The sequence below is a fragment of the Chiloscyllium punctatum genome, chromosome 6, assembly GCF_047496795.1.
Source record: "Chiloscyllium punctatum isolate Juve2018m chromosome 6, sChiPun1.3, whole genome shotgun sequence".
In the NCBI taxonomy this organism is placed as follows: domain Eukaryota; kingdom Metazoa; phylum Chordata; class Chondrichthyes; order Orectolobiformes; family Hemiscylliidae; genus Chiloscyllium; species Chiloscyllium punctatum.
The window spans coordinates 75,523,691-75,547,884 of NC_092744.1; the positions used below are offsets into that span (position 1 = coordinate 75,523,691).

At 41.0% G+C, this 24,194-nt stretch overlaps 1 protein-coding gene, 1 long non-coding RNA gene and 2 other non-coding genes across 6 annotated transcripts in view; 3 read left to right on the forward strand and 1 right to left on the reverse strand.

Annotated features, from left to right (window-relative positions):
- The window catches only part of atg16l1 (ATG16 autophagy related 16-like 1 (S. cerevisiae)), a 49,499-nt gene that overhangs the window by 13,280 nt on the left and 12,025 nt on the right, over window positions 1–24,194 (forward strand). For 2 of the 3 annotated variants that reach the window (XM_072572955.1, XM_072572956.1), the window contains exons 3-13: window positions 2,076–2,173; window positions 2,456–2,529; window positions 3,091–3,342; window positions 5,444–5,509; window positions 5,777–5,863; window positions 9,043–9,093; window positions 12,333–12,435; window positions 15,456–15,561; window positions 17,193–17,263; window positions 20,383–20,454; window positions 23,434–23,554. In XM_072572955.1, the coding sequence (XP_072429056.1) occupies window positions 2,076–2,173; window positions 2,456–2,529; window positions 3,091–3,342; window positions 5,444–5,509; window positions 5,777–5,863; window positions 9,043–9,093; window positions 12,333–12,435; window positions 15,456–15,561; window positions 17,193–17,263; window positions 20,383–20,454; window positions 23,434–23,554 (1,101 nt within the window). Of the gene's footprint in view, window positions 1–2,075; window positions 2,179–2,455; window positions 2,530–3,090; window positions 3,343–5,443; window positions 5,510–5,776; window positions 5,864–9,042; window positions 9,094–12,332; window positions 12,436–15,455; window positions 15,562–17,192; window positions 17,264–20,382; window positions 20,455–23,433; window positions 23,555–24,194 lie in introns of all 3 variants that reach the window. The other variant, XM_072572954.1, reaches the window with a different exon arrangement.
- On the reverse strand, window positions 5,503–11,464 carry LOC140479093 (uncharacterized). Its single transcript, XR_011960938.1, has 3 exons — window positions 11,421–11,464; window positions 9,242–9,361; window positions 5,503–5,878 (listed from the first exon to the last, which is right to left on the reverse strand). It is a non-coding gene; the product is annotated as an uncharacterized lncRNA (long non-coding RNA).
- On the forward strand, window positions 16,182–16,455 carry LOC140479228 (small Cajal body-specific RNA 6). Its single transcript, XR_011961005.1, has one exon.
- LOC140479227 (small Cajal body-specific RNA 6) lies at window positions 20,918–21,179 on the forward strand. Its single transcript, XR_011961004.1, has one exon.

The following is a 24,194-nucleotide window of genomic DNA, read 5'->3' on the forward strand; positions in this document are numbered from 1 at the left end:
CCTCAGACTAACTGCTTGAAACCCCCAAAAGTTTGTAGTAGCGTATCATATTTGTTATCATCAGCCTCCAACTCCCTTTGCGGGGAAATAATATGCTCAGAGAACAGAAGCTTGGCCCATCATGTCTGTTTCAGCTGTTTGAAAGAACTATCCAGCTAGTCTCTGTCCTCTGCTTTTTCCTGTAGTTATTCAAGGTGCGATGAATCAAAGTGGGGATACTGCTACTAAAGGGCAGTGGGGAGCAATGCCAGAAAATAAACTGCTGAAAAATTGTGGATTGAGATGCTGGGCCCTATAGCCATCCCAACAGTTATGCTGTTGAAATCATGGATGGTTGTTCTTGATTTTTTTTTTCATTTCTTTGTGGCATGACGACGTTACTGACAATGCCAGCACTTACTGACCTTCTGAAGGACATCTTGAAACTCTGCACTCCCTAAGGAAAGGTGCAAACGGGGTTAGAACGGAAGTCCCAGGGATGTGGCCAACTAACAGGCAGAATGATTGTAGTCCGTGGGCAGGGTGCGCTGTGTATTGCATAGAGAAAAGTGCATCTAGTTCCTGTGGCAAATTTTGGAAAGTTAAAAATCACACAACACCGCGTTTTAGTCCAACACGTTTATTTGGAAGCACTAGCTTTGGAGCACTGCTCCTTCATCAGGTGGTTGTGGAGAATTCTCTTAGTCGGACGTTGGTCATCTGAGAGTTAGAATATTGTGAGTGTCTTACACAATGCTGTCTTTCAAATGAGATCTTAAATTCAGACCCTTTCCTCTCCCAAATGGATGTGAAAGATTCTGTGATAATGTTTTCAATAAGAGCAGGAGTCTGTGTCAATATTAGTTTCTCATTCTCTCATAACAAAAACAAATTTCCACCAATTTAAGCTCACGTAAAACTTTTGCCTGTTTGTATCCAGAATCAAGTCTTATTCAAACATCACCTGTTTGTTCGTTGGCTTTCGATCCATCAGCACTTTGATTTTTAAAACCTGCTGACCTTGTTTGTCTTATCACTGTAACCTTTTCTAGTCCAACAACCTTGAGATAATTTTCTTCTTATTTAACCTTGGCCGCTTGTGTAATTATTTTGCTCCACTATTTGAAATTGTTTTGCTTTTCTCTCCTTTTTTAAGGTTCTTCTCAAAATCTTCCTCATTGACCAGAGTTTTACTCACCCATCCTAAGATCTGCTCCCTTAGCTCAGTGTCTGAAACGCTCCTACGAGGTGCTTTTGAGGTTTATTGACCTAAACATTGACACACAATTATCAGTTGTTGGGATTGTACTGAAAATAGGCTGAATCATTTTGAAACTTATTCTTAGCTGTTGTTCTATCTATCATCTTCCCCCATCCATCACAAGCTTTACTCCCCACATTTGATGGTGTCTAATTGCTTCTTCTTTAGTACAGTTGTGTATCCTCATGGGTTGTGCTGTATGACTTGTTGCTAAGTGAGAATAAATAGATCTTAGGAAGGTCAAAATGCTCTGATAGAAAATAATTAAACTTTGAGTGAATCTTGTGACTACTTTTTATTTGGTCACAGACATTGATCAGTGTTGTTAATTATTTCAGTGTAATTTGGTAAGTTTTGAAGTGTGCTGCTTGATTGGCAAAGCTTATATTATGCCATGGATGTCTATTCTCTGTGACCCAGCTAGATTGTGAGATTGGGGAGTGTTATGTTGAGCACTTTTGACCCAACATGGAGCACCATACATCGTTGTCATTCCCTGGTCTTGATTGGAGGAGAAGGAGAAGATATTTCCTGATCCTTATTGCTGAATGGTTAATGCATCTTTGAATGGTGACAAGGACAGATCAGATTAGACTGAGATTCCCCACTACCAGAGTTCCCTTGGTCAGAGACCTTGTTGGCACTTAGTGTTTTTACACTTAGCTGAATAAAAGTCACTTTACTGGAGTGTCTTTGGGAAAAGGGTGGAACTGATGTCTGAATAAAAGTGAGACATTTAGGTCAATTGGAAAAAAGTTTGCTACAGCAAGAATTATGCTTTTTTTTAAATCCACACTAAAGTTTGTGTTTTCTTGTTGCTGTCTTGGTGCTCCAGTCCAGGCTCTGATGGGGCACGGAATGAGATGGCACACGAAATCGCCCAGATGCGGATTCGTCACCAGGAGGAACTTACGGAACTCCACAAGAAGCGTGGTGAGGTGTGTGTGTGTATGTGTGGAACAAAAGGCTATTTGCCTGTTTTGTTTATTGTCATGGGTTACCTGAGCCTGAGTTCAAGCCTACTGCAGCTCCTCTAAATGATTTGTATCATGATGTCTTAAAGATCTTGTAAAGCTCCAAATAGCTGGTAATGGGAGACACTTCCCTGTTTGAATGGTTTTTGGTTAAAATAGTCTGTGGTAACAGGAGGCTTAAACTGTACTTAAGTATGTATTAATTTTTTTCATCATTTTTGTGCATATGTTCCTCCTTCAGCTTGCCCAAAATGTGATTGAACTCAATAGCCAGTTGCAACAGAAAGACAAAGAGATCCATGCAAATGAAGCAAAGTAAGTGGCAACCAGCAAGCATTTGGAGATACTCCCTTGACCTTGATCAGATTCTGAAGCTTTTCTGACGTTTTTGGATTGTAAGTACCAGGGTGCCATATAAGCATTGCACGTGAGACACATAAGCCTGAATTTTGTCATCTAACAGCATCTGTGCATTACGCAATGAGGCCTGTTGTAAAGTTAGAGGTCAGGATCCAGAAAACTGTCTGATTCAGTTGTCCTCTTCTGGTTTGGATGTTAAGACTAGTCACGTCTAAGAATTGATAACTTGGCAGAGAGAGATTTGGCCACTGACAGAATTAACTATTAAAATATTGAAGGAGGTGCAAAAGTGCATCGGATCTAGCGGCTTTGACATATCCTAGAGTAGCACAATGAGCTTTTTGAATTTACTGGAGGTGGGTTTTGGGGTTGGCAGAGACTATTGAATTAATTAAAGAAGGTGGGGTGGCTCTTATGATCAAAAACTTGCCTATGTGCCTGCTGTCTTCTTTAAAACCTTTGCATTGTCACCTTGAGAGCTTTATCTCTGCCCAGCCTGTATGTATTTTGTTTAAGGATGATGGACTATGAGAAGCAAATACAACAACTGAGTGATGATTGCCAGGAGCTGAGAAACAAGCTCCAGGAGCTGGAGCAAGCCAACCAGACCCTGAAGGATGAATATGATGCCCTCCAGATCACCTTCACCGCTCTTGAAGAGAAGCTGCGGAAAACCTCTGATGAAAACCGGGAACTAATCTCACGGTGGATGGCCGAGAAAGCACAGGAGGCTAATCGGTTGAATGCCGAAAATGAGAAGGATACTTGGTATGACTTTGTCTGTTAAAGATTTTGTGTAGCTGGTAAATGTCATCTCATTAGTATGAGCCACTGCTACTAGGTAACAGGCTGGCATTTTTAATTGATTTGTTCTCTGCTTATTGGCAGTACTTACACTATTGTAGTACGGCTCGATTCACCCAAGTACGGACAAATTTAGCATGTTTAAGGGCCAGTTTTATAGTGTGGATTAGTCACCTGTTGGCCAGATGAGGTTGAATGACTGGCATCTCTCTGGAATATCAGGTTTTTTTTCTGATAACTTCCATGACACACACTTTCTGGGGCCAGTGCACTGAGTTTGCCCATACATCTCATCACTTGGTTCAGTGTGATGTACTTTTGTATTACGGTAGAGTGCATATAATAAGAGTTATGAGAAGTGAAGCAGGAGTAGGTTGTTCAGCTCCTTAAACCGGTTCAGCCAAACAATATGATTATTGCCGATCTGACACTGTTCATCCATTTCTCCTGCTCTTTCCCTGTCACCCTTGATTCCATTACTGATTAAGAATCTTATCGATCTGAGCCTTAAATATACTCATGGATTCTGTCCCCACAGCAAGGAGTTCAGTCCCCTGAGAGAAGAAATTCCTCCTTCTATCAGTCTAAAGTTGGTGCCCCTTAATCTGAGAATACACCCTCTGGTCTGAGAGACTCCCATGAAGGAGAGCATTCTTTCAGTGTTTACCCTGTCAAACTACTTAAACTTCCTATATGTTTGGATTAGATCACTTCTCATTCTTCTGAATAAGGTAAAGTCCTAACCTGTTCAACTATTGCTCATCATTGAATCGCTCCATACCAGGGATCATCCTGGTGGACCATCACTGAATTCCCTTAAATAAGGGGACCAAAACTGCTCTCAGTACTCCAGAGATGCTCTCACCAGCGCCTTGTTCAGTTGGAGTAAGACTTCCCTACTCTTATACTCTAACCTCTTTTTGAAATAAGAGCCAACATTCCTTTAGCCCTCCTGATTCTCTGCTGCATGTGTTCTAGCTTTCTGACTTTTGAGCACAAGTCCCTTTGTGTTACAGCTTTTACTTCATTTCTTTTAAGCCTAAAAAGTTCAGAATGGTGCTAGATTACCTTGACTAATATAAAATTAACTGGGACTTTTGGAATTGGATTATATTGGGCTTCCATGCTGCTAGGAAACAACAAATATCTTGTTATCTGTAAATTGAAGCAGTGTCACATTCCCATGACATGGAATACCATATAGGAATTCTGCATATTTAATCGGTTAGTTTTGCTGTGTAGATTAATGTTTTGTTTTGTATGTGAGCATCAAGTTTTTGAGTTTGTTGATGTTAAATACTGTGTACCAGTGCACCAAGAGACTATAGTATTGCCTTTCATTATTCTCTCAATTCTGCTGCTTTTGAGATAAGGGACCCAGCGTGTTAAGAATGGGGAGAAAAAACTGATAAAGGACATACAAGAATAGAAAACCCATTTTGGATATCAGATGTTTGAATTATGAAATATTAATGAATGAATAACCTCTGAAGGACCTACCTTGCAATGCAGGGGGAAGGCTGACAGTTTGCAGTTATTGAGAATTGCTTCTGTGCTAACCTTTGCAAGTAATTATTTGAACTGAGTTCTGTGCTATATCTGAGATTGCAAGGAGAAATTAGTTTGACGTTTCTCTTCCCTGCTGCTCAAAAGAATATTTGAACTGGCTTGGTTATGGAGGAGCTAGTTGTATGACCTATTTCATCCACATCCTATATTATTTACAAGGAGCTTCTTTAGAGTTAAAATCAATGGGGCAGATGTGGCATGGGATTCTAATATAAGGATTATCAGGTGAAGCCTTGATTTGCTTTAGTGTCAACTAAGTACTTGGTTTGGCTTTCTTATTGAGAACGGAGGTCAAATTGAGTAATGTATCTTTTCTGTTTAGTTGTCAAACACTTTGTTAAATTTTGACCCACTGGCATGGCTATTAACCTTACCTTGAAGTTTTGTTGAAAGTGGATGCTACTTTAAAGTTGACAACTGTGTGTTTGGCTCAGATAGACATGAAGAAAACAAGTGACAAACTTTGTTTTCATCTGAGCCCTTTTTCACTTCTCAGGAGACGGCAGGCAAAGCTGAAAAAGGATCTTGCAGAGGCTGCTAAAGAACCATTGAATATTGATCCGTGAGTTCCTTCTATTGCAGTAAGTCGTTTTTAATGCATGAGCACTCTGTCTCATGCAGTGCGTTTTTCCTAAGTTATGCAGTAATCCAGAAGTGTGCCAAACAGGCCCAAAGCAGCTGTATTCCTCTGGATCTGTGTTTGTCCAGAACTGTGCAGCCAACTTCAGGGTGAAGTGCACTTCTGCTGCTCTGCAGGGTCAGTTGTACATGTCTGTAGCAGAGTGGAGTGAATATTGTATGCTTTCTTCCTGTTCTCTGCCTCTCCTAGAGATGATGATATAGAGGTGCTGGGTGAAGAAGGACCTGATGCTTCTGGAGAAACGTCACCGGTGCGAGCAACACACAGGACTTCTAGGTGGGACCGTTTTCTCTGAGAAATAATTGAGATAATTATCATACAGTAAAATAATTTGGTTTAAATTTGCAACAGATTATTTTCTTTAACTTTAATAGCTTTGGATTGAATGTGCTAATCAGTGTAGCTTTGACTAAAGCTAACACATGGAGGGTATCAGATTCACACATTATCTTTAAGTCAACTGATACATGTCCAGATAACAGCATGAGAATATTAATTGGAGTTCCTGATCACGAACTGGTGACCCACTTCTGAAAGAGTATCTGCATGATTCACAGATGATGGTACAATTGTGTTTTAGGCAGCACTGCACTCATTCTGACTGGACTCATTGATTTGGATTGGTCACCAGAGCAGGGGCAGCAAAAAATGTCTTGGGGAGAAAAAATTGATTGAAGCAGCACACTCTTAAATTAATTCATGCTCATATTGAAGAATGCTGACACTCCAGAAGTGTGCTGAGTAAACATAGAAATCATACTTGCTTGGTGTCCCTGATGTTAATGCCTGTGACATCACACTATGCCATTTGCTCATATTTATTGTGGTCATTTGGGTGCCAACTATATATGTTTTTTAAACTAACATTGTGTTCCACAAAGTGTGTATGCATAGAACTTTCTGTTAGGAGTGTCAGGAAATACAGCTTTTTATGTTGAAGGTGTGTGATCAGATGTCACTATTAGATTAGATTACTTACAGTGTGGAAACAGGCCCTTCGGCCCAATAAGTCCACACCGACCCTCCGAAGAGCAACCCACCCAGACCCACTCCCCAACATTTACCCCTTCACCTAACACTACAGGCAATTTAGCATGGCCAATTCACCTAACCATTCTCCATGTGAAATGCTGTTCAGAATGATTGGAAAGGCACAATCTGCAGCTGAACTAATGGCTGTTTATCATGATTCCAGGGAACAGAATACAAAATTTTCCTTATCACTTTAGGATCAGTTCATTTCTTTTTTAAAAAAATTAGTAACGTTTTTGATGACATTGGAGTATTTTCAGGTGTCCTTGCTTAAATGGTGGAAGGAGAACTTTCAGGAATATAAAATAAAAATTCAACAAAAGTCTCCCATTGGCATGGATAAGCTCTGTCTACTGATTCATTGCAACTAATATAATAGTTAATATAATAACATTTAATAGATAGTAATTATTTTGTTGTTAAATCTCTAAATAATCTTGAGAAATACAATTACTGCTCCCTTTTCAACCGCACGATATCCAGCGAATCAGATTTTTTCTGAGAACTGAAGTTTCTAGTGCTTTCAATTTAGACAGAAATTGTGCATTGAAATTGTTCAGCAGTAACGATGGTTTTACTTAATGAAAATCTGTTTACTGAGGGGGACAAGTTAGTCTGAAAGCATCTCAAATTTCGTGGATCTACTCTACATTTTTACAGTTTCCAATATTCCTATGTTTTCTGAGCTGTACCAAGACACATTGGGTAAATGAACTAATTTCATTCCAATCAGAGGTATCCGTTTAAGGGTGCATCTGGTCAAGCCAAAACAATGAACTGCAGATGCTGGAAATCTGAAACAAAGAACAGAAATTGCAGGAGAAACTCGGGTCTGGCAGTCTCTGTGGAGAGAAAGCAGGGACCTGAAACGTTGACTCTACTTTCTGTCCACAGATGGTGACCAGACCAGCTGAGTTTCTCCAGCAATTTCTGTCTTTGTCTGGCCAGACCATCCTGGTCTGTGCTGAAGGGAGCTGCTGTTAATTGCAGTCACATTTGGAATTCTTCTGTTATCCTCACTCTGCAAGATTGGGAAATGAGGGAATGCTCCAGTGCCCATATCCCTTTGCCTCCCCAGAATCCTTACCTGGATCAACCGAGGTTAAGGTCAAGCTCTACCGTGATGTTCTCTGCAGATGAATGGCTCACTGTTACAGTTGCCATGCCTGGAAAGTGTTTGCTAGAATCAAATGTTGATCAATCATGTGTACCTGAATTTTTGGTACCATAGACATCAAAGCACTTTGCCAACATTGCAGTCTGCTATAGTGGCCCATCACATACATGGCCCAGATCCAGGTATAAAATGTTCAGGTTCTGCTTTAAATTTAACCCAGGGACATGTCTCAAAGTATGAATTAAGAATCACTGAGACATAATGAGGGCAGTGTCCTTGTGTTAACATTTTGAGAGGTTTTTTTTAAGATTAGATTAGGCTAGATTCCCTACACTGTGGATGCAGGCCCTTTGGCCCAACAAGTCCACACCGACCCTCCGAAGAGCAACCCACCCAGACCCATTCCCCTACATTTACCCCTGACTAATCCAGCTAATACTATGGGCAATTTAGCATGGCCAGTTCACCTAACCTGCACATCTTGAGTTTGCTGGGAAGGTTTTCTGGTGCAGAGGTCCCTGATGTTCATCCACCATTGGTGGATTTTCTTGCTTAGTAACAACATGTTGTGAAAAAGTGTCTGGGTGCTCTCCACATTCCTCCCCACCCTGGTAACCGGTCTTTGGTGTTCCTTCCCATCAGCATTCACCACCTAGTTCTCTTCTGAAGAGAACATGCCTCGACCAATTCTAGCCCACCTAAAGTACAGTGTTGATTGCACATACCCTATGTGAAATGTGTTTTTGCTGTCTCAGTATGGGTATTTGCAAGCATTTGGCTGACGCCTTGATCCAAGATTCAGATACAAATAGAAACTAAACTGTTCCACCCTGTTCCAGAGTGTAAAAGGACATTGTCTGACCCACAGTACCACCCAGAGGGTAACTTTCATCCCAGAAGGTAACTTTCATCATTCAGGGTAACTTATGATAGACATGCCCCTGTGTCAGTAATGAATGTATGTGGGATCAACCTTGACTCTACCCCTAAAATGCTTAAGAAATAATCATCGGATGATGCTTACAAACAGTCCTACATGTGAAGAACCACCACTTGGTTGAGTTTCTAGGAGCGTGTGGGAAACGTGGCTCAGCCAGGAAGAGTTGATATGGAAGGTAGGGAAGGAAAACCAAGAACATTTAGGATCTTTGTTTGCGTGTGTGTCTGTGTGTGCTGAGAGAGCTCATTTGTGCCTGATGGTCTTTGAGGAATGTGGGTAGGGAGGTGAAGGTGTATGATCTCAGCCAGGAAGGTGAGTGGGCATTAATTCAACTGCACTGCTCACATTTCTTTCTGTTCTTTGCAGAAGGACTTCGCAAACAGCTGGTCTCTTGGATTCTATCAGTAATATCTTTGGGTAGGTTAGGAACATCCTCCTCACGTTTTCTTTTTCAATGTTTGATCAAGAGCTAATGTGATCAAAACCTATTTTTAATCAGGCGGTAATATATCTGTCATTCTCTTACAAAAGCACACGCCTCTGCCCATGCTATTTTGGTACTTACCCTCCTTTTACATGGAATTGTTCCTAAGGATGATGCTCAGCTCGTTAGCCTTTTGCTCATGAAACTGTGTTTCTGCTTTTCATCTCTGTGCTGCAGTAAGTCCCAGGTTAATCCGTAGAACTGAAAACACACCGCACTGAGAATTGGAGATGCCTTGTAGAAATTAAGTTAGCAATTATATCAGTAAAACATATTCGACAGCCAGTACATATTTTGTAGTAGCCTCTGTTTTATACAAAAAAAAACTTCTTCAAATGCTACTTCTGTCTGCTCTTTCAAATCAGTGTTCTGTCTTGTGAATTTACCAAAGACAACATCCCGAACATGAGTCCCAAGAGCTCACTCTAAACTGGTATTTTCCCCTGCTCTGCCTCGGTCATTTTTTCTCTTCTCCGCCTTATAAGGTGCAGCTCTCGAGATACCGTTTGCTCTCCATTACCGAAGTACAAGCAGCCAAGTTTCATTTGTGACCCTCTGCAATGAGTGACAGCAGATGATTTCAGTAAACAACTATATTAAGTTCAGCCTCCTGCTTGAGTCAAAGAACAATGCAGCAAAGGAACAGATCCTTTGATGAACTTAGCCTTCATCGACACATGGGCATCATTCTAAACTAAAACCCTTTTTGCATGTACGCGATCTGTATCCTTGTATTCCCTGCCTGATCTTGTATCTGTCAAATGCCTTTTAAGCATTGCTATTAAATCCACTTCTGCCGCCACCTCTAGCAGCACATTCCAGGCACTTAGCACCCTCTGGATAAAAAACTTGCCTCTTGCATCTGCTTTAAATTTCCCCCTTTCTCCTTACTACTATGTCCAGTAGTAATTGACATTCTTACCCTGGGAAAAAGATTCTGATTTTCCATTCTATCCATGCCTCTTATAATTTTATAAACTTCTATCAGGTTGCCCCTCAGCCTCTGATATCCATGTGAAAACAAACTGAAGTTTCCCAGTCTGTCCTCATACCTAATACCCTCCAGACTAGGCAACATCCTGGTAAATGTTTTTTGTACTTTCTCCAAAGCCTTTGCATCTTTATAGTAGTCTGGTGACCAGGACTGTATGCAGTATCCTAAATGTGGCTTTACTAAAGTTCTATACAGCTGTAACATGATTTACCAACTTTTAATACTGTGTGCCCTGATTGATGAAGGCAAGTATTCTATATGTCCTCTTGTCCATCTTATCCACTTATGTGGCCACTTTCAGGGAACTTTGGACCTGTCCGCTTAATCCCAGTATGTCAATGTGTCTAAAGGTTCTGTGATTTACTACATATGTAATTTCTGCATTAGATCTTCCAAAATGTATTATCCTGCATTTGTCCAGATTAAATTCTATCTGCCTTTTCCTGCCTATCTATATCCTGCTGTATCCTCTGGCAATCCTCCTCACTATCTACAGCTCCCCAACCTTTGTGTCATCCATAAACTTATAATTCAGACCACCCATATTCTCTTCCAAATCACTTATAGAATTTACAAACAACAGGGGTCCCACTACTACTCCCAGATCTCCAGTTGGAAGAACACCCTTCCATTGCGGCACTCTCTTCCATGATGAAGCCAGTTCTGTAGTTTACCAGCTCACTGTGGATCCCATGTGATCCCATCTGATATCTTCTGTATCAGCCTACCATGTGGGACCTTGCTGAAATCCATGTCGACAACATGTCCCACTGTCCTCATCAATAATCTTTGTCACTCCCTCAAAAAACTCAATCAAGTTTGAGAGATACACTCAAAGTCATGCTGCCTGCTGCTAATAAGTTCATACTTTTCCAAATGTGAATAAATTCTGAACCTAAGAATCTTCTCCAATAATTTCCCTACCACTGACGTAAGGCTCACCAGCCTGTAATTTACGGGTTATCTTAAATGAAGGAACAGTACTGGTTATTTTCCAGTACTCTGGGACCTCTTCTGTGACTAAAGAGAATACAAAGTTTTTGTGCAAGGCTCCTGTAATTGCCTCCCTTGCCTTCCTCAGCATTTTGGAATGGATTCCATCAGATCCTGGAAACTTGTCTGCCTCAATGCTTTTCTAAACACTCAACACTCCCACCATTTTTACATTGACATTCTGCAGAATATCAACATACCCCTCTCCTGACTCAATATCCACCATGTCCTTCTTTGTGAATACCAATGTAAAGTATTTGTTAAGAATCTCACCCGCATCCTGTGGCTCCATGCGTAAATTCCCTCCTTTGTTCTTGCGTGGATGTACTCTTGCCCTTAATAACCTCTTGCTCTTTATATACATATGAAAAGCTTTTGGATTTCCTTAATCCTGTTTACCAAGGTCGCTTCATGACCTCTTTCAGCCCTCCTAACTCCTTGTTTACGTTCTTTCCTACCTACTTTACATTCCTCAAAGATCTGTCTTTTAAACCTTATTATGTCTCCTTTTCCTTTCCAACAAAGCTTACAATTTTTCTTGCTATCCTTATCCTTCATTTTCACAAGAACGTACTGGTCCTGATTCTAATGAACTGGCCTTTAAAAGATACTCATGTGATAGATATGGATTTATTTCAAGCATTTGTCCTTATTCTATATTCCCCAGTTCCTGCTTAATGTCGACCCCCAATTTAGGATTTTCACCTGAGGACTATACTTATCCTTATTCAAACATAACTTAAAATTTGCAGAATTATCCCATGAGTGAATAAAAACACAGGTCTTTATCTGAAAGCTCCCACTGCTGCTTATCCCCAGGTTCACTCTGCTCTGTTCCTGTCACCACTCGAGTGTAGTCATTCACTCGTGATCAGAAGAAACTTGAACTATGTGAGGTTCTCTTAGCACCCAAGACCAGTTGTTGCCCTTTGTGATATAAGCTAATGCTGCACAGACTGACCATAGAGCTGGGCTTTCCAGTCTGTATGATTGAGACCTGCATTTGTCTATCTCATGATTTCTTCATTTGATCCATTATTATAGATCAGCTAATGTATCTTGCTTCTCTACTCACTCACCACACCGTCCAAGATATAAATACATATGTTGTTCTAAGTGAACATTGTCCCTTGGTTATTTTTCACCATCTGCAGATGGAGTAAACTCTTTGTTTGCTATCTTTAGAAAACGTTCGCCCACATTGCATGGGACTGTGACTGATTGCCCCAATGTGCGCACGGGGCCATGCAACGAGATGCGACTTCCCACCACGGCGCTGCACGTATTTGTAAGTATTTGAACAAATAAATAAAAGCACCTGCTATTCAACTTAAATGCAGTAGGATGGGAGGAGGCTCCATGGGACCTAAGTTGAGTTTACAACCTAGTAGGTGTGAAGGGAACAAACGACTGCAGATGCTGGAATGTGTACTGAAAACAAAATGCTGGAAATCATAGCGGTTCAGACAGCATCCATGGAGCGAGAGCAAGCTAACGTTTCAAATTTAAATGACTTGTCATCAGGCATGAAGTGTGGAAGGAGCAATACTTATGCAATGGTGAGTGATTGGAGTGTTGGGGGAGGAACGATGTTGATTGTGTAGATTAAGTGATCAGAATAAGAGACTGGCAGAACAATGGTGTGATTAACTTCCAAACTGGAAAGAACAGACAGTCCCACTGGGTTGGGGGAGGGGAGAGAGAGAGAATGTAACAAGTAAAGCTAAAAGAAAGGGAAGGAATGGGACTCGGTTCACAACCTGAAAGTATTGAACTCAATGTTAAATCAAGGCGGTTGTAAAATGCCTAGTCTGAAGATGAGCTGTTCCTCCTATTTTAGTGTTGGAAACACTGCATTCTCATTCATCTACCAGTTTTTACTTGTCTCTGCTTAGAATTTTGCTGAATCATTGGACTGAGTTCCCGATCAGTGCTGGTACTGCAGATTTATTGAAATAGGACCATGCTGTTAACTCAGACTGTTTGAGAGTTCTGTTTAACAGGAAAACATAGGAATAACACAACCATTACAATCCATCTGGCTGGTTCCAATCTCGCAAGAAACGTGCTGTACAACATCTTTCATCTGACTGAGATGACAAATCTATCCATTGCTTTTAATTGAGCTAAAGTATTAAGTTGGAAAGCCAAAATAAAATCCTGGTGTAGTAAAGTGGCAAGGAATAGCTTGTGCCAAAGCAGCATTTTATCATATCTGTCAGCAATGTCGCACAGTGCTTCTCTAAGTTGTCCGATAAACTAGAACAGGATTGTTCTCACATTTATTAGCTGCTGTTTAATGTTTATGGTTTGGAAGAAAGTTTTTTTCAGAACATTCTTGGGGAGGCTGAGAGCTTTTTTCAGACTCTTGTTATACACAACATATTAGAACAATCAAGCATCGCAAACTGCATAACCTTTTTTTAATCAATGTTACACTATTAATGATTCGTTTGACGGTTGGGCATGTCTTTAAAAAGTAAGCAGTCGAAATGTTGATGTGATTCGCATTGTGACTGAAATTCAGAAGAAAGATCCTGATTTATTCCATTACTTAAGCAAAAATACTGTAATTTCACTCTCCTAGCATTCTGCTGTCAAATGATATCACTGCTTTATCCAGGAGTCTTTTGCACATATTGATATAAATTCTGAATATGCTTTCCAGTCGTTTCATCTTTTGCTGCTAATTTGACTGTCATAGTTGACTTTGATATTAATTTGCAGGTTGACTTTGTCTGTACAATTTAGGATCTTTATTCAGGCCTCTTTCTGAAGCTGAAACGGACAAGCTTCTCCTGCCTTACCAGTGAATATAAAGGGAGCCGTTTTATGGCTCATGATACCATCACCAAAGTTTGCATATGCTCATTGTAATTTGGTTATTGTTCTGGTGCTTTGCTGAGTTGTAAATCAGTATTGAGTTCAGTGATGTTGAATATATGGTTTGATTTGACATATTTCATCCTGTGTCCATAACAGGTGTCTAAACCAAACTCCTGTCAGTGGACTGTTAGATGATGTGGGGCTACCTGTAATACATGACTTGATTTGGAAATGCCAGTGTTGGACTGGGGTGTACAAAGTTAAAAGTCACACAACACCAGGTTATAGTCCAACAGGTTTAATTGGAAGCACTAGCGTCCGGAGCGCCGCTCCTTCATCAGGTGGTTGACGATGGTCTTTCAACCACCTGATGAAGAAGCAGTGCTCCGAAAGCTAGTGCTTCCAATTAAACCAGTTGGACTATAACCTGGTGTTGTGTAACTTTTAACTTTTGAACATGACTTGAAGCTGCGAGCTGAGTTTTTTTTGATCAGTGTTAAAGAATAATAAAAAATGCTTGTATTCTTGAATAACTTTTCTGTTGAGTGGAGTGTCACTCCTAGTACTTTGATATAACTTGCGATTATATTGTGCTGTTCATAACATCTGGACCTTGCAAAGTGCTTTACAGGCAACAAAGTACTTTAGAGGTAGTTAATGTTGTAGTCTGACAGCAGCAGCTAATCTATGTACTGTCCTGGTCCTTTAAACAGAACTGAGATAGACAAACAGGTAATCTGTTTTAGTGATGTTAATTAAGTGATAAATATGGCACACCACCAGAAAGAACTCATCAGCTGTTCTTTGAACAATGCCATGGGATTTATTTTGACTCCAGTTTAGGAGATATGGAGGTGCCTCATTCTGGATTCTGTAGAGCATAGGAACGGATGGATCTTTTTTGAGTTGGTAGGTATAAGTAACTAGTGGAGGGCTACAAAGACCAATGCTGGGACCTCCACTATTTACAATCTATATTACTTGAGTATTTTGTGACCTTAGAATGGCCTAACTCTGACCTAATTGCAGGCCCAGGTAAGGGTGCTACTGAATGTTGCAGGCTGTGGCCAGTGGTGAAAGAGTGAAACTTCAGTGCTAATGGCAGAAGATCTAGGAAATTGCAACAGCTATTTGCAGATGGACGATCCTTTTGGAAAGATAAATTATGTTTTTCATTCAGTACCTATGAGGAAGGCAATTGAAAACTAGCTCCAGTTCTTTTCCCTAGTCAAATTGCTCATGCTAATTATTGAAGGTAAAAATGAGGCAGTCTTCTAACAACTAAAAAAGGACTGGCATGGAGAAAGGAAAAGAACTGACCTTGGCAATGTCATTACTACACTTTGTTACCTGCCTCACTGTTGGCACCTGTGTAGTTCTAATACACACAGTTTCTGCTAAGAGTGTCCTTCCTGAGATAATCCCACTATAATCCATGGGTTTCTCTTGACTTGGCTCTGGACTTTACTGTTTTATTTTTAGGATGCTCATGATGGAGAGGTAAATGCAGTCCAGTTCAGTCCAGGATCTCGAGTAGTGGTGACTGGTGGCACAGACCGGAAGGTTAAACTCTGGGAGATCTTGTCAGGTACGTAGCGGGGAAGATTTACTTCTAAATCCACACTGGTGCCAAGTAACAGGATTAGAGCTTAACCTGACTCTTGTGTCTGTGACCGTTTTACTGTTCAGAAACATTATGGGTAATCCTAGCAATGTTTTCAGGGTTTTATGGGGGAAGGAAATCTCCTCTATCTATCTGCCATGAGCACCTGTGGCACATGTGTTGAAGCTTCAGTTGTTTTAGTTTCCTGTTGTCTTCATTCCCTCCCCATAGCTGTAATTCCCAATGGGCTGTATTTCCACACCTGCTGAGCTTTGTCAAATGGAGAGTTTAGACAGTGAGCATGAGTAGACAATTCCACTTTGGGAAGTATTAAAGCAGAATCTGATCCTGTCCTTTTCAATCTTCACAGAACACTTTGTGTAGTGATCGGGAACTTTAGTTAATTTTTGTAGCATTCCCACCACATTAACTGTGGGAAGTGAGATGCTTTGTAACCACCTGCCCCATTCCTTATTATGACCTGACTGAGAATAAAACTTAGATCCTGCTTGATGTGTTTTTATTGCCTCACTTTAAGATGTGCACAGTAATACCCATGTTCTTCTAAACTAGTGGTGTTTTTTTGTAATTGTTTGAAGTACAGAGGTCAGTGATGATGGATAAACGCTCTGATGGCACTTTATTAAATGCCCATATGCTCGCTCCCAGGTGCTCCTGCGTTTTCCATTCTGCACCAGTTGCGCTGTGATGGAATTGGAGTTCCTGACAGTGACCGATGCTGCTGTTTCAGTTGACATTCTCGCAGAGCAATGTGGGATGTCTTTACAGCGTGCATCCTACAGAATTCGTCCCATAGGAGCTTTTGAGCGTGGTGGGATTTCTCTCTGGTGCATGAATGCAAGTTTTCAAGCTGAGACCTCTATTGAGATAGTGGGGTTGACCTTACATTGGTCTGGATGCTGATGCGAAACGCTGACGATAATTAGTCTCATCAGCATGCTAATCAATGTTGCCTTACTTTAGCGATCAGTTATTTGAAGGGATGTTTCACTATGGCTGATTTGTAATAGTTTTGCTTTTGATTCCCATGAAGAATTGCCTGACGCTAGTAGCTGATGTCAATGGTTTGGAAAAGGTGCCTGTGGGGATTCTCACGCAGTCATCTTACTGGTTTGGAGCATCAGGTGTGACCTGCTGGAGATGGATTTTTATTTAATGTTTATTTATCTTCCTTTCCTTCAAGATACTGACTCCCATTTGAGTTCAGTGCCCTCTATCCTTGATTTTTCTTGCTTGCTCTTTAAGTGAGACCAGTGGGTGAGTGTGGTACATCTCAGTCCAGACCTATCCTTACTCAGTGAATGCAAGTAGCTGGGTAGCTGACTTGCCTAGCTCTCTAAACCAGGGCACTGAAGCAACTTGTAGCATTCCTACTTCAGAGGATAATTAAGCAGGTTAATTCTTTATTAAACACATCCTGGACCTGGCCTGAGAGTACTTGTGCCTAAAATGCAAAGATTGCATTCTCAAAATTATGATCCCTCAACATGAATATAAATTCATCCAGGAATTCTAAATTTGCAATAGAAGCCTCTTGGGAAGACTCCCCCGGTTGTGAGACTGACAACTAATAGACTGTTGTTTGTTTTATCCAGGAAAGTGTGAGTTGAAGGCTTCACTCACTGGCAGCAATGCTGGCATTACCAGCCTTGAATTTGACAGCACAGTAAGTTGGAGTTTATCTGCTTTCGTGACTTTTGCTCGGTCCTTGTCAAAGTTACAAATTACTTTTATTTTTTACCAAAAAAATTTGGTCATCTTTCAAAACGAGATTTTTCAGTTGATGTCAAGTCTCTTGTATCTCAATTCATTGGTCATTCTTCATAAATGAGCCAAGAGATGGTATTTTCACAGGTTGTTTACCATGGGCAATCAGCACTTAGTTGTTTCTGTCCCTGTCTGTTGGCTGCACCAGCATTCAAGATGGTGCTCAGGACTAGGCATGGGCTGTGTTAAAGGCATGGATTTAATCAATGGTCTGGAGTGGTTGATGGGACTTTGCAAATTTAAAACTCCCTTCACAGTTAATCAGTGTTGTAGTTAACCCAGTGTGATGAAATCCATTTCCAGCATTCTGAAAGTGTAGTGTCACGGTGTACTCTGTTCCAGGCTTGCTAGATTTGACAGTTTCAAAATGTTAGTGACATTCTGTTCTCTTCAGCAGTAGGAGAAACACCTATTGCAAGGTTTTCAATCTGTAATGCAGAACTGTTCTGCAATCACTTTAGAAGTGTTCAAAGGACACTGTTAGTTGAAGGAGAAAGAGCCTGATTCCATGTTAGAAGTATCACAGTGAGCTGTACTGCTGGAAGGGGTGCTGAATCTCTCTGATTCTGTGTAAGAGACTTGGTGAGGACTTAAGAGCAGTTTGACAACTGTAACTCGAGCAAGCTGTAGGAATTAGATAGCTAAGTTTGAGATTTTGGAGAAGATTTGTGGATCAGGTTGTAAATTTGCTCGCTGAGCTGGTAGGTTTGTTCTCGGACATTTTATCACTATACTAGGTAACCTCATCAGTGAGCCTCCAGTGAAGTGTTGGTGCTCTGTCTCACTAGCTACTTAACTGTCCTGGTTTGTTGTGGTGGGTGATGTCATTTACAGTTCTGTTTTGGAGAGGTTGGTAAGTGGGATCCAAATCTATATGTTTGTTAATGGAGTTCCAGTTTGAATGCCAAGCCTTTAGGAATTCCCGTGCTTGTCTTTGGTTAGCCTGTCGCAGAATGGATTTCTTGTCCCAGTCGAACTGGAGAATCTCTTCATCTGTGTGTATAGATACCAGTGATAGTTGGTCATGTCTTTTGGTAGCTAGTTGGTGCTCATGTATCCTGGTGGCTAGTTTCCTGCCTGTTTGTCTAATGTAATGTTTGTTGCAGTTCTTGCAGGGTATTTTGTATATGACATTTGTTCTGCAGGTTGTTGGTACAGCGTCATTTTAAATTCATCAGGAGCTGTTAGTGTGATAGTAGGTTAGTGGGGTACCATCATGTCTTGGGGCTGGAGTAGTCTGGTCGTCATCTCCGAGATGTCTTTGATATATGGCAGAGTGGTTAGATTCTTTAGGCATGTTGTGTCATCTTGTTTAGGTCTGTTGTGCAGGAATCGGCGGACTGCGCTTATCGGATACCCGTTGTTCTTGAATATATTGTGTTGCTGTTTTCCTTGGCTTCTCGTAGTTCCAAGGTGCAGCAGTGTGTTGTGGCTCATTCAAATAATGTCCTGATGCAGCTCTGTTTGTGGGTTTTTGGATGTTTGCTCCTTTAATTGGTCAGAGAGTATGGCTTTGTTGTAGACGCTGGTCTGCAGCTCCCCATTGGCTTTTTGTTTTACTTTGACATCTAGGAAGGGCAGTATGTTGTTGATCTCTTCCTTTTTGGTGAACTCTATACCAGTAAGTTCGCAAGCAATGTTTGCTTAGTGTAACTGAGCAAATTTGGAGCCTATAGGAAATATCCAGGGGCAAGGATGAAGAGCTGTTGTTAGGCCTGTGAATAAGTACTGGAGTCTGGGCAAGCTGGTCCTCGGGAAAGGAGGGCGATTGTCTTGAAAAGAAACAGTTTTGCAGAAATCCATGATAGAATGACTCGAGAATTTATCACAAGTCCAGATTGGTGAAAGTGAAGTATTGGGAAATTTAATGTGATCTGATGACCCACCTTCTCAGTAATATTTGAGGAGAATGGCTGGGAGGTTCATGAGACCTGTCTTTATTGCATTTGTTGTTTGATTTTTGCTGTGCGATGTTTAATTGTAGTCTATTACCCATATGTTCCACATATTAATTTTGTGTTAGGAAATAAGCTGTCCATATAGTTTAGATTGCACCATTATTCTAGCATTGTACAGTAAAGTTTATTGTTTGTGCAACAGTTTTTTGAGGCTTTATTCTCTTAGTAAACCCCCTAGGTCTCTCTTTGTTTTTATCAATCATTCAGGAGACATGGGCCAGCAATTATTGCCTATCCCTATTTGCCCTTGAGAAGATGGTGGTGAGCTGCTGTCTTGAAGCACTGCAATCTATGTGCTATAGGTAGACAATTCCAGAATTTTGATCCAATAACATTAAAGATATATATTTCCAAATCTGAATGTTAAGTGGTTTGGAGGAGAACTTGCCAACTTACTATCTTTTTTTGGATGGCAGTTGTCATGGGTTTGGAAGCTGCTGTCTAAGGATCTTTGGTGAATTTCTGCAGTGCATCTTGTGGATATTACACACTGCTGCTATTGGACATTGATGGTGGAGACAGTGGGTACTTGTGGATGTGTTGCCAATTTAGCTGGTTGCGTTGTCCTGGATGGTGTCAAGCACTATGGGCGAGTGGGGAGTATTCCATTACACTTGTGACCTGTACTTTGTAGATGGTGGACAGGCTTTGGGAATCAAGAAATGAGTTACTTGCTGCAGTATTCCTAGCTTTTAGACTGTTCTTGTAGCTGCTTCATTGGTTTGGCTAGTCCCATTCAGTTTCTTTGTCTATAGTTAAAGTTTCAAATTGCTGGTTCTAACCAGATTGTAACATAAATTTAAAGGTGTGCACAGGGATTGTGACACTCAGAAATATTTAAAACTGATTTTTCTCCCTTCATCTGTACATACATGGACATATAATCGTGCAGGAATATTGAATATGATCTTCATTCCTGCTCCTATCCTTGCTGAACTAACAGATTAGATTGCAATTGAATCTGTTACAGTTCACACCATTCTGTGTTAGCCATGTTCTGTTCTGTTTGGTGATTTAGCTCTGTTTGCAAAGTATTAAAGTAATGTTTTTTTTCCCTCAGGGAGCGTACCTGCTAGCTGCCTCCAATGACTTTGCCAGCAGAATCTGGACTGTCGATGATTCTCGGCTGCGGGTAAGTAACAAATGTTTAAACATATGCTCAATTTAGTCTCTAATGTTGTGCTTCAGACCTATTGGTCTGGAGCTTCCTTCATACTATGTGTAGTATTTTAGTCATGAGAATGAAAGATGAATTTTAAACTGACTTTGTGCTCGTGGTAAATATTTTGTTTTTTTGAAGTAAAGAATACTTAATGACCAGTGTCCCTAGATAGTTCCAATAGTAGACAAACACAAATTCATAGCTTCTAATAACTCTGAACCTCTTCTAGTGAAAATGCCTGGTCCTTTAGTCTCTTCTAAAGCTGAATCCTCTGGTCCTTCCACATTTTGGCAATCTCTTCTGCACTGTCTCTACGACATCACCAAGTAAGTCCCTAACTCCACACACTATGTAAGTGGCCAAGCCATGGTTAGAATAGGTTTATGAGACAGTCATGTTCAACTGACAAAGCCATATAAAGCTGCTGTGCAGAGGTCAGTGATGATAAGTAAAAGGTCTGACTGCACAGAGCGTTATCCTCACAGCCTCGCTCCCAGGGAACCCTGCAATTCCCATCCTGCTCTAGACATGCACCGATGGTAGAAGGTTTCCTGATAGTAATTGATGCTGTTGTTTAGTCAGTTCGCGAGTTTTGGAACATGTCTGCAATGCACACCTAATACACATACTTCCTCAGGAGTGTGGTGCTGTGAGGTTTGTCTCTGTTGCCTGACTGCAAATTGAAAACTGAGACCTCTCATCCTAAACCTTACAGTGGAGAGAATTTTGCATTGAACCAAATATTGTGTGTGACCTAAGGGTTTTTTTAATTGTATGCTTTATGTCTGTGGGCATGACTTTCTGCACCTTGCCCTGGTACACTCTGCACTGACATTAAAGAGCACTGTTTGAGTTTTGAGTGTGGACAGAGCACTCTGCTGCAACCATCTTTCCCTGAGGTGCTGTTGTCGAGCTGGGTGGTACTGTGGATGCCCTGTTTCCATTTTAAAGACGTGAGCATAATTAGAGAATAACCTGTGATGGTTTTTCTTGCCTCTTATGCACTCCTGTATCTGGTGTTTCCCAAGTATCAATCTGTGACCCCTTTCCAATTTTCATCTATATTCTACTCATCAATAGTAACATCTGAAAATATATAGTGTTTCCACATGTGCATCTACCTCACCACCACCCCTCTGTGACTCTCACTAGCCATGCTAGGTGACTGACATCCCAATGTTGGAACAGCAGAAATCTTCCTGTTTAAAATTACAAACACATAAGGTATTATCCATTGTGCTTGCCACATCCTTGTTTTAAAATTTCTCTCAGGCCTTATCTCTTGGCATAATCTCCACCTCATGTATTATCTCTTGGTATAATCTCCATGTCATATAGCATGCTTTTAGCACCTCTCTGTTTGTGTTCAGTCTCAGTGTAAAAGATGCAAATCTAGGTCAGTAGGCACGTTAAAACTCCAGGCCACATGTCGAATATGAGATATTACAGGAAGGTAAGCACAGAGAAAATATATCATTTTGGGAGCATTGCACAGCAGAAGATGGGTTCAGGCGTGAAGTGGTGGAGATGTCCTTTTTTGAATGTGCAGAATTGGTAGGAGATGCTGTGTGAATGGAACAAAGGAGAATTGGCTTGACACTAGTGCGCATGAGTGCATTAGGAATGCATAGTGTGTGAGAAGCAGTGACTTGGTGCAGCATGTTTGGATTTAAAAGTGAAGTGGGGGTGATTCACAGCTGGCAGTGGGTAAAGTCTCAATTTAGAAAGAAAGGAAAATTAACATTTTGGGTCTGTGATGCTCTGTCAGAACTGAAAAATGTAAAAAGCTGAGAAAATAAGCCTTTGTTGCAGAGGCTAATTGGAAAGTTACAGGAAGTGGTTGGTCTTTGCATGACATTGTGGCAAGTTTGAGGATATCCTGTTTGTCAAACCAAGCAGTGTAGCATTAAAATATGTCTTTGGTTGAACTTCAGGTATGTGCCTTTAGTTTGTGTTTGTAGCTAAGTGCAGTAGGGTTTATTTAAATTAATCTCTTTCCTAATTTAGTCTGGGAGCCATTTGCAGTTCACTGGTCCTTTACCAATGACCTCCAGAAGAATTACTGTTTCATGTGTTTCCCACTGTTTACTTCCAGCCAGAAGAAAATTGACTGCATTAGAATTTGGTGCAGTTCTCTTTCTTTCTATCTAGAAAACAAGTGCTCTTTGTAATCAAGAGGTAGTCCAGCTTCCAAGTCAGTGGACCCCATTAAAACTGGAGCTTCTGTTGCTATTTTAACTTGTGTGACTCTGATGCAAACTTTGGCAGTATGATCAAACCAAACTCGCTGCTGGAATCACATACTCAGTCAGCCCAGTATCCCATCACACCTGAAGGTGACTTTTGAGCCAGACTTTGGCCTAAGGTTTGGTTTTGAAACAAAACTCACATTTTGTTTTTAGAAGACTGTTGTTTGGATAGCCTTTTAGGCTCTGAGTTCAAGTCAAGATCCACTTCAGGACTTGCCCATTAAAAAGTAGGGGCCAGCTCTCCAGCGCAGTACTGAAGTGTGCTGCGCTGTTGGTGGTGCTGTCTTTTGGATAAAATAAACTGAGGTGCCATCTCTGCCTGTTCAGGTGGATGCAGTAGACCGCATGATACTTTGAGAAACAGCAGGGGAGTTATGCCATGTCTTGGCCAGGGCTCATTTATCAGGCAGTATCCCAAAAAATAAGTTAACTGCTCAATATCAAATAGCTGTACATGGCAACCTGTTGTACTAATGTTAGCTGCTGTACTTTCTGTATCACAACACAGTGACCTCACTTCACAACTACTTCATTGACTGTGAAGCACTTTGAACTGATTGGGTGGTCATGGAAGATGCCCTATAAATGCAAGGTTATTTTTCTCAATTGAGAGCAGAGCTGTGTGGGTAAGCCGATTGCACTTTCAATACGTTGTAGTTGACAGCTGACTTGTGCATTGTACCTTCTCTTTCCATAACAGCACACACTGACAGGACACAGCGGGAAAGTGCTGTCTGCAAAATTTCTTCTGGACAATGCCCGGGTAGTGTCAGGAAGCCACGATCGGACACTCAAGCTGTGGGACTTGAGCCGTAAGATCTGTAAGTAGGAGTGTGGTGTTGAGGTAAAATGGCGAGAAATAGATTGGAATGCTCTTTGTCCTGTGCAGCGCAGCATAGGCTTAGCAACCTCCTGACCACCATGTAGCAGTAAGCCATAACCATCAGGCAGTAAGATTTCATTCCCACTCACAGTTGAGATTGCTAATTTCAACAATTAAAGTCATACCTGCATTACGAAACAAGGGGAGAAAAAGACTTGTGCAGTAACTCCAGCTGGGTTATTCTATGCAAAAATGGGGTGTGGGACTTAATTGAGTTTCAGCTTTCTATGGTTCAACAGCCCCCTCTTACTCCCTGTTGACATGCATGGTTTGGTGAGATTCCTCGTCTCGGTGAAATGTTACCTCCTGCTGGTAATGTCCTTTATTAAGGTGGGAGGGTGAAGGAGAGCAGCCAATCATTGGCCAAAGTAAAAACACTGCAAGAGAAAACTTTCAAAATTCAAAGGGCTGAATCACAAATGTTGACTTCTTCCTGTTTGTGTGCATCTCACTAAATTAGAGCGAAGAGCATTGAAAGACCATCCTGTTTCAGCTCAGTGCCTCCCATTCCTCCTCCTCCCCCCCCCAAAATGAAATCCACCATCTACATGATAACAATGTGAGGCTCCTGATCAGAC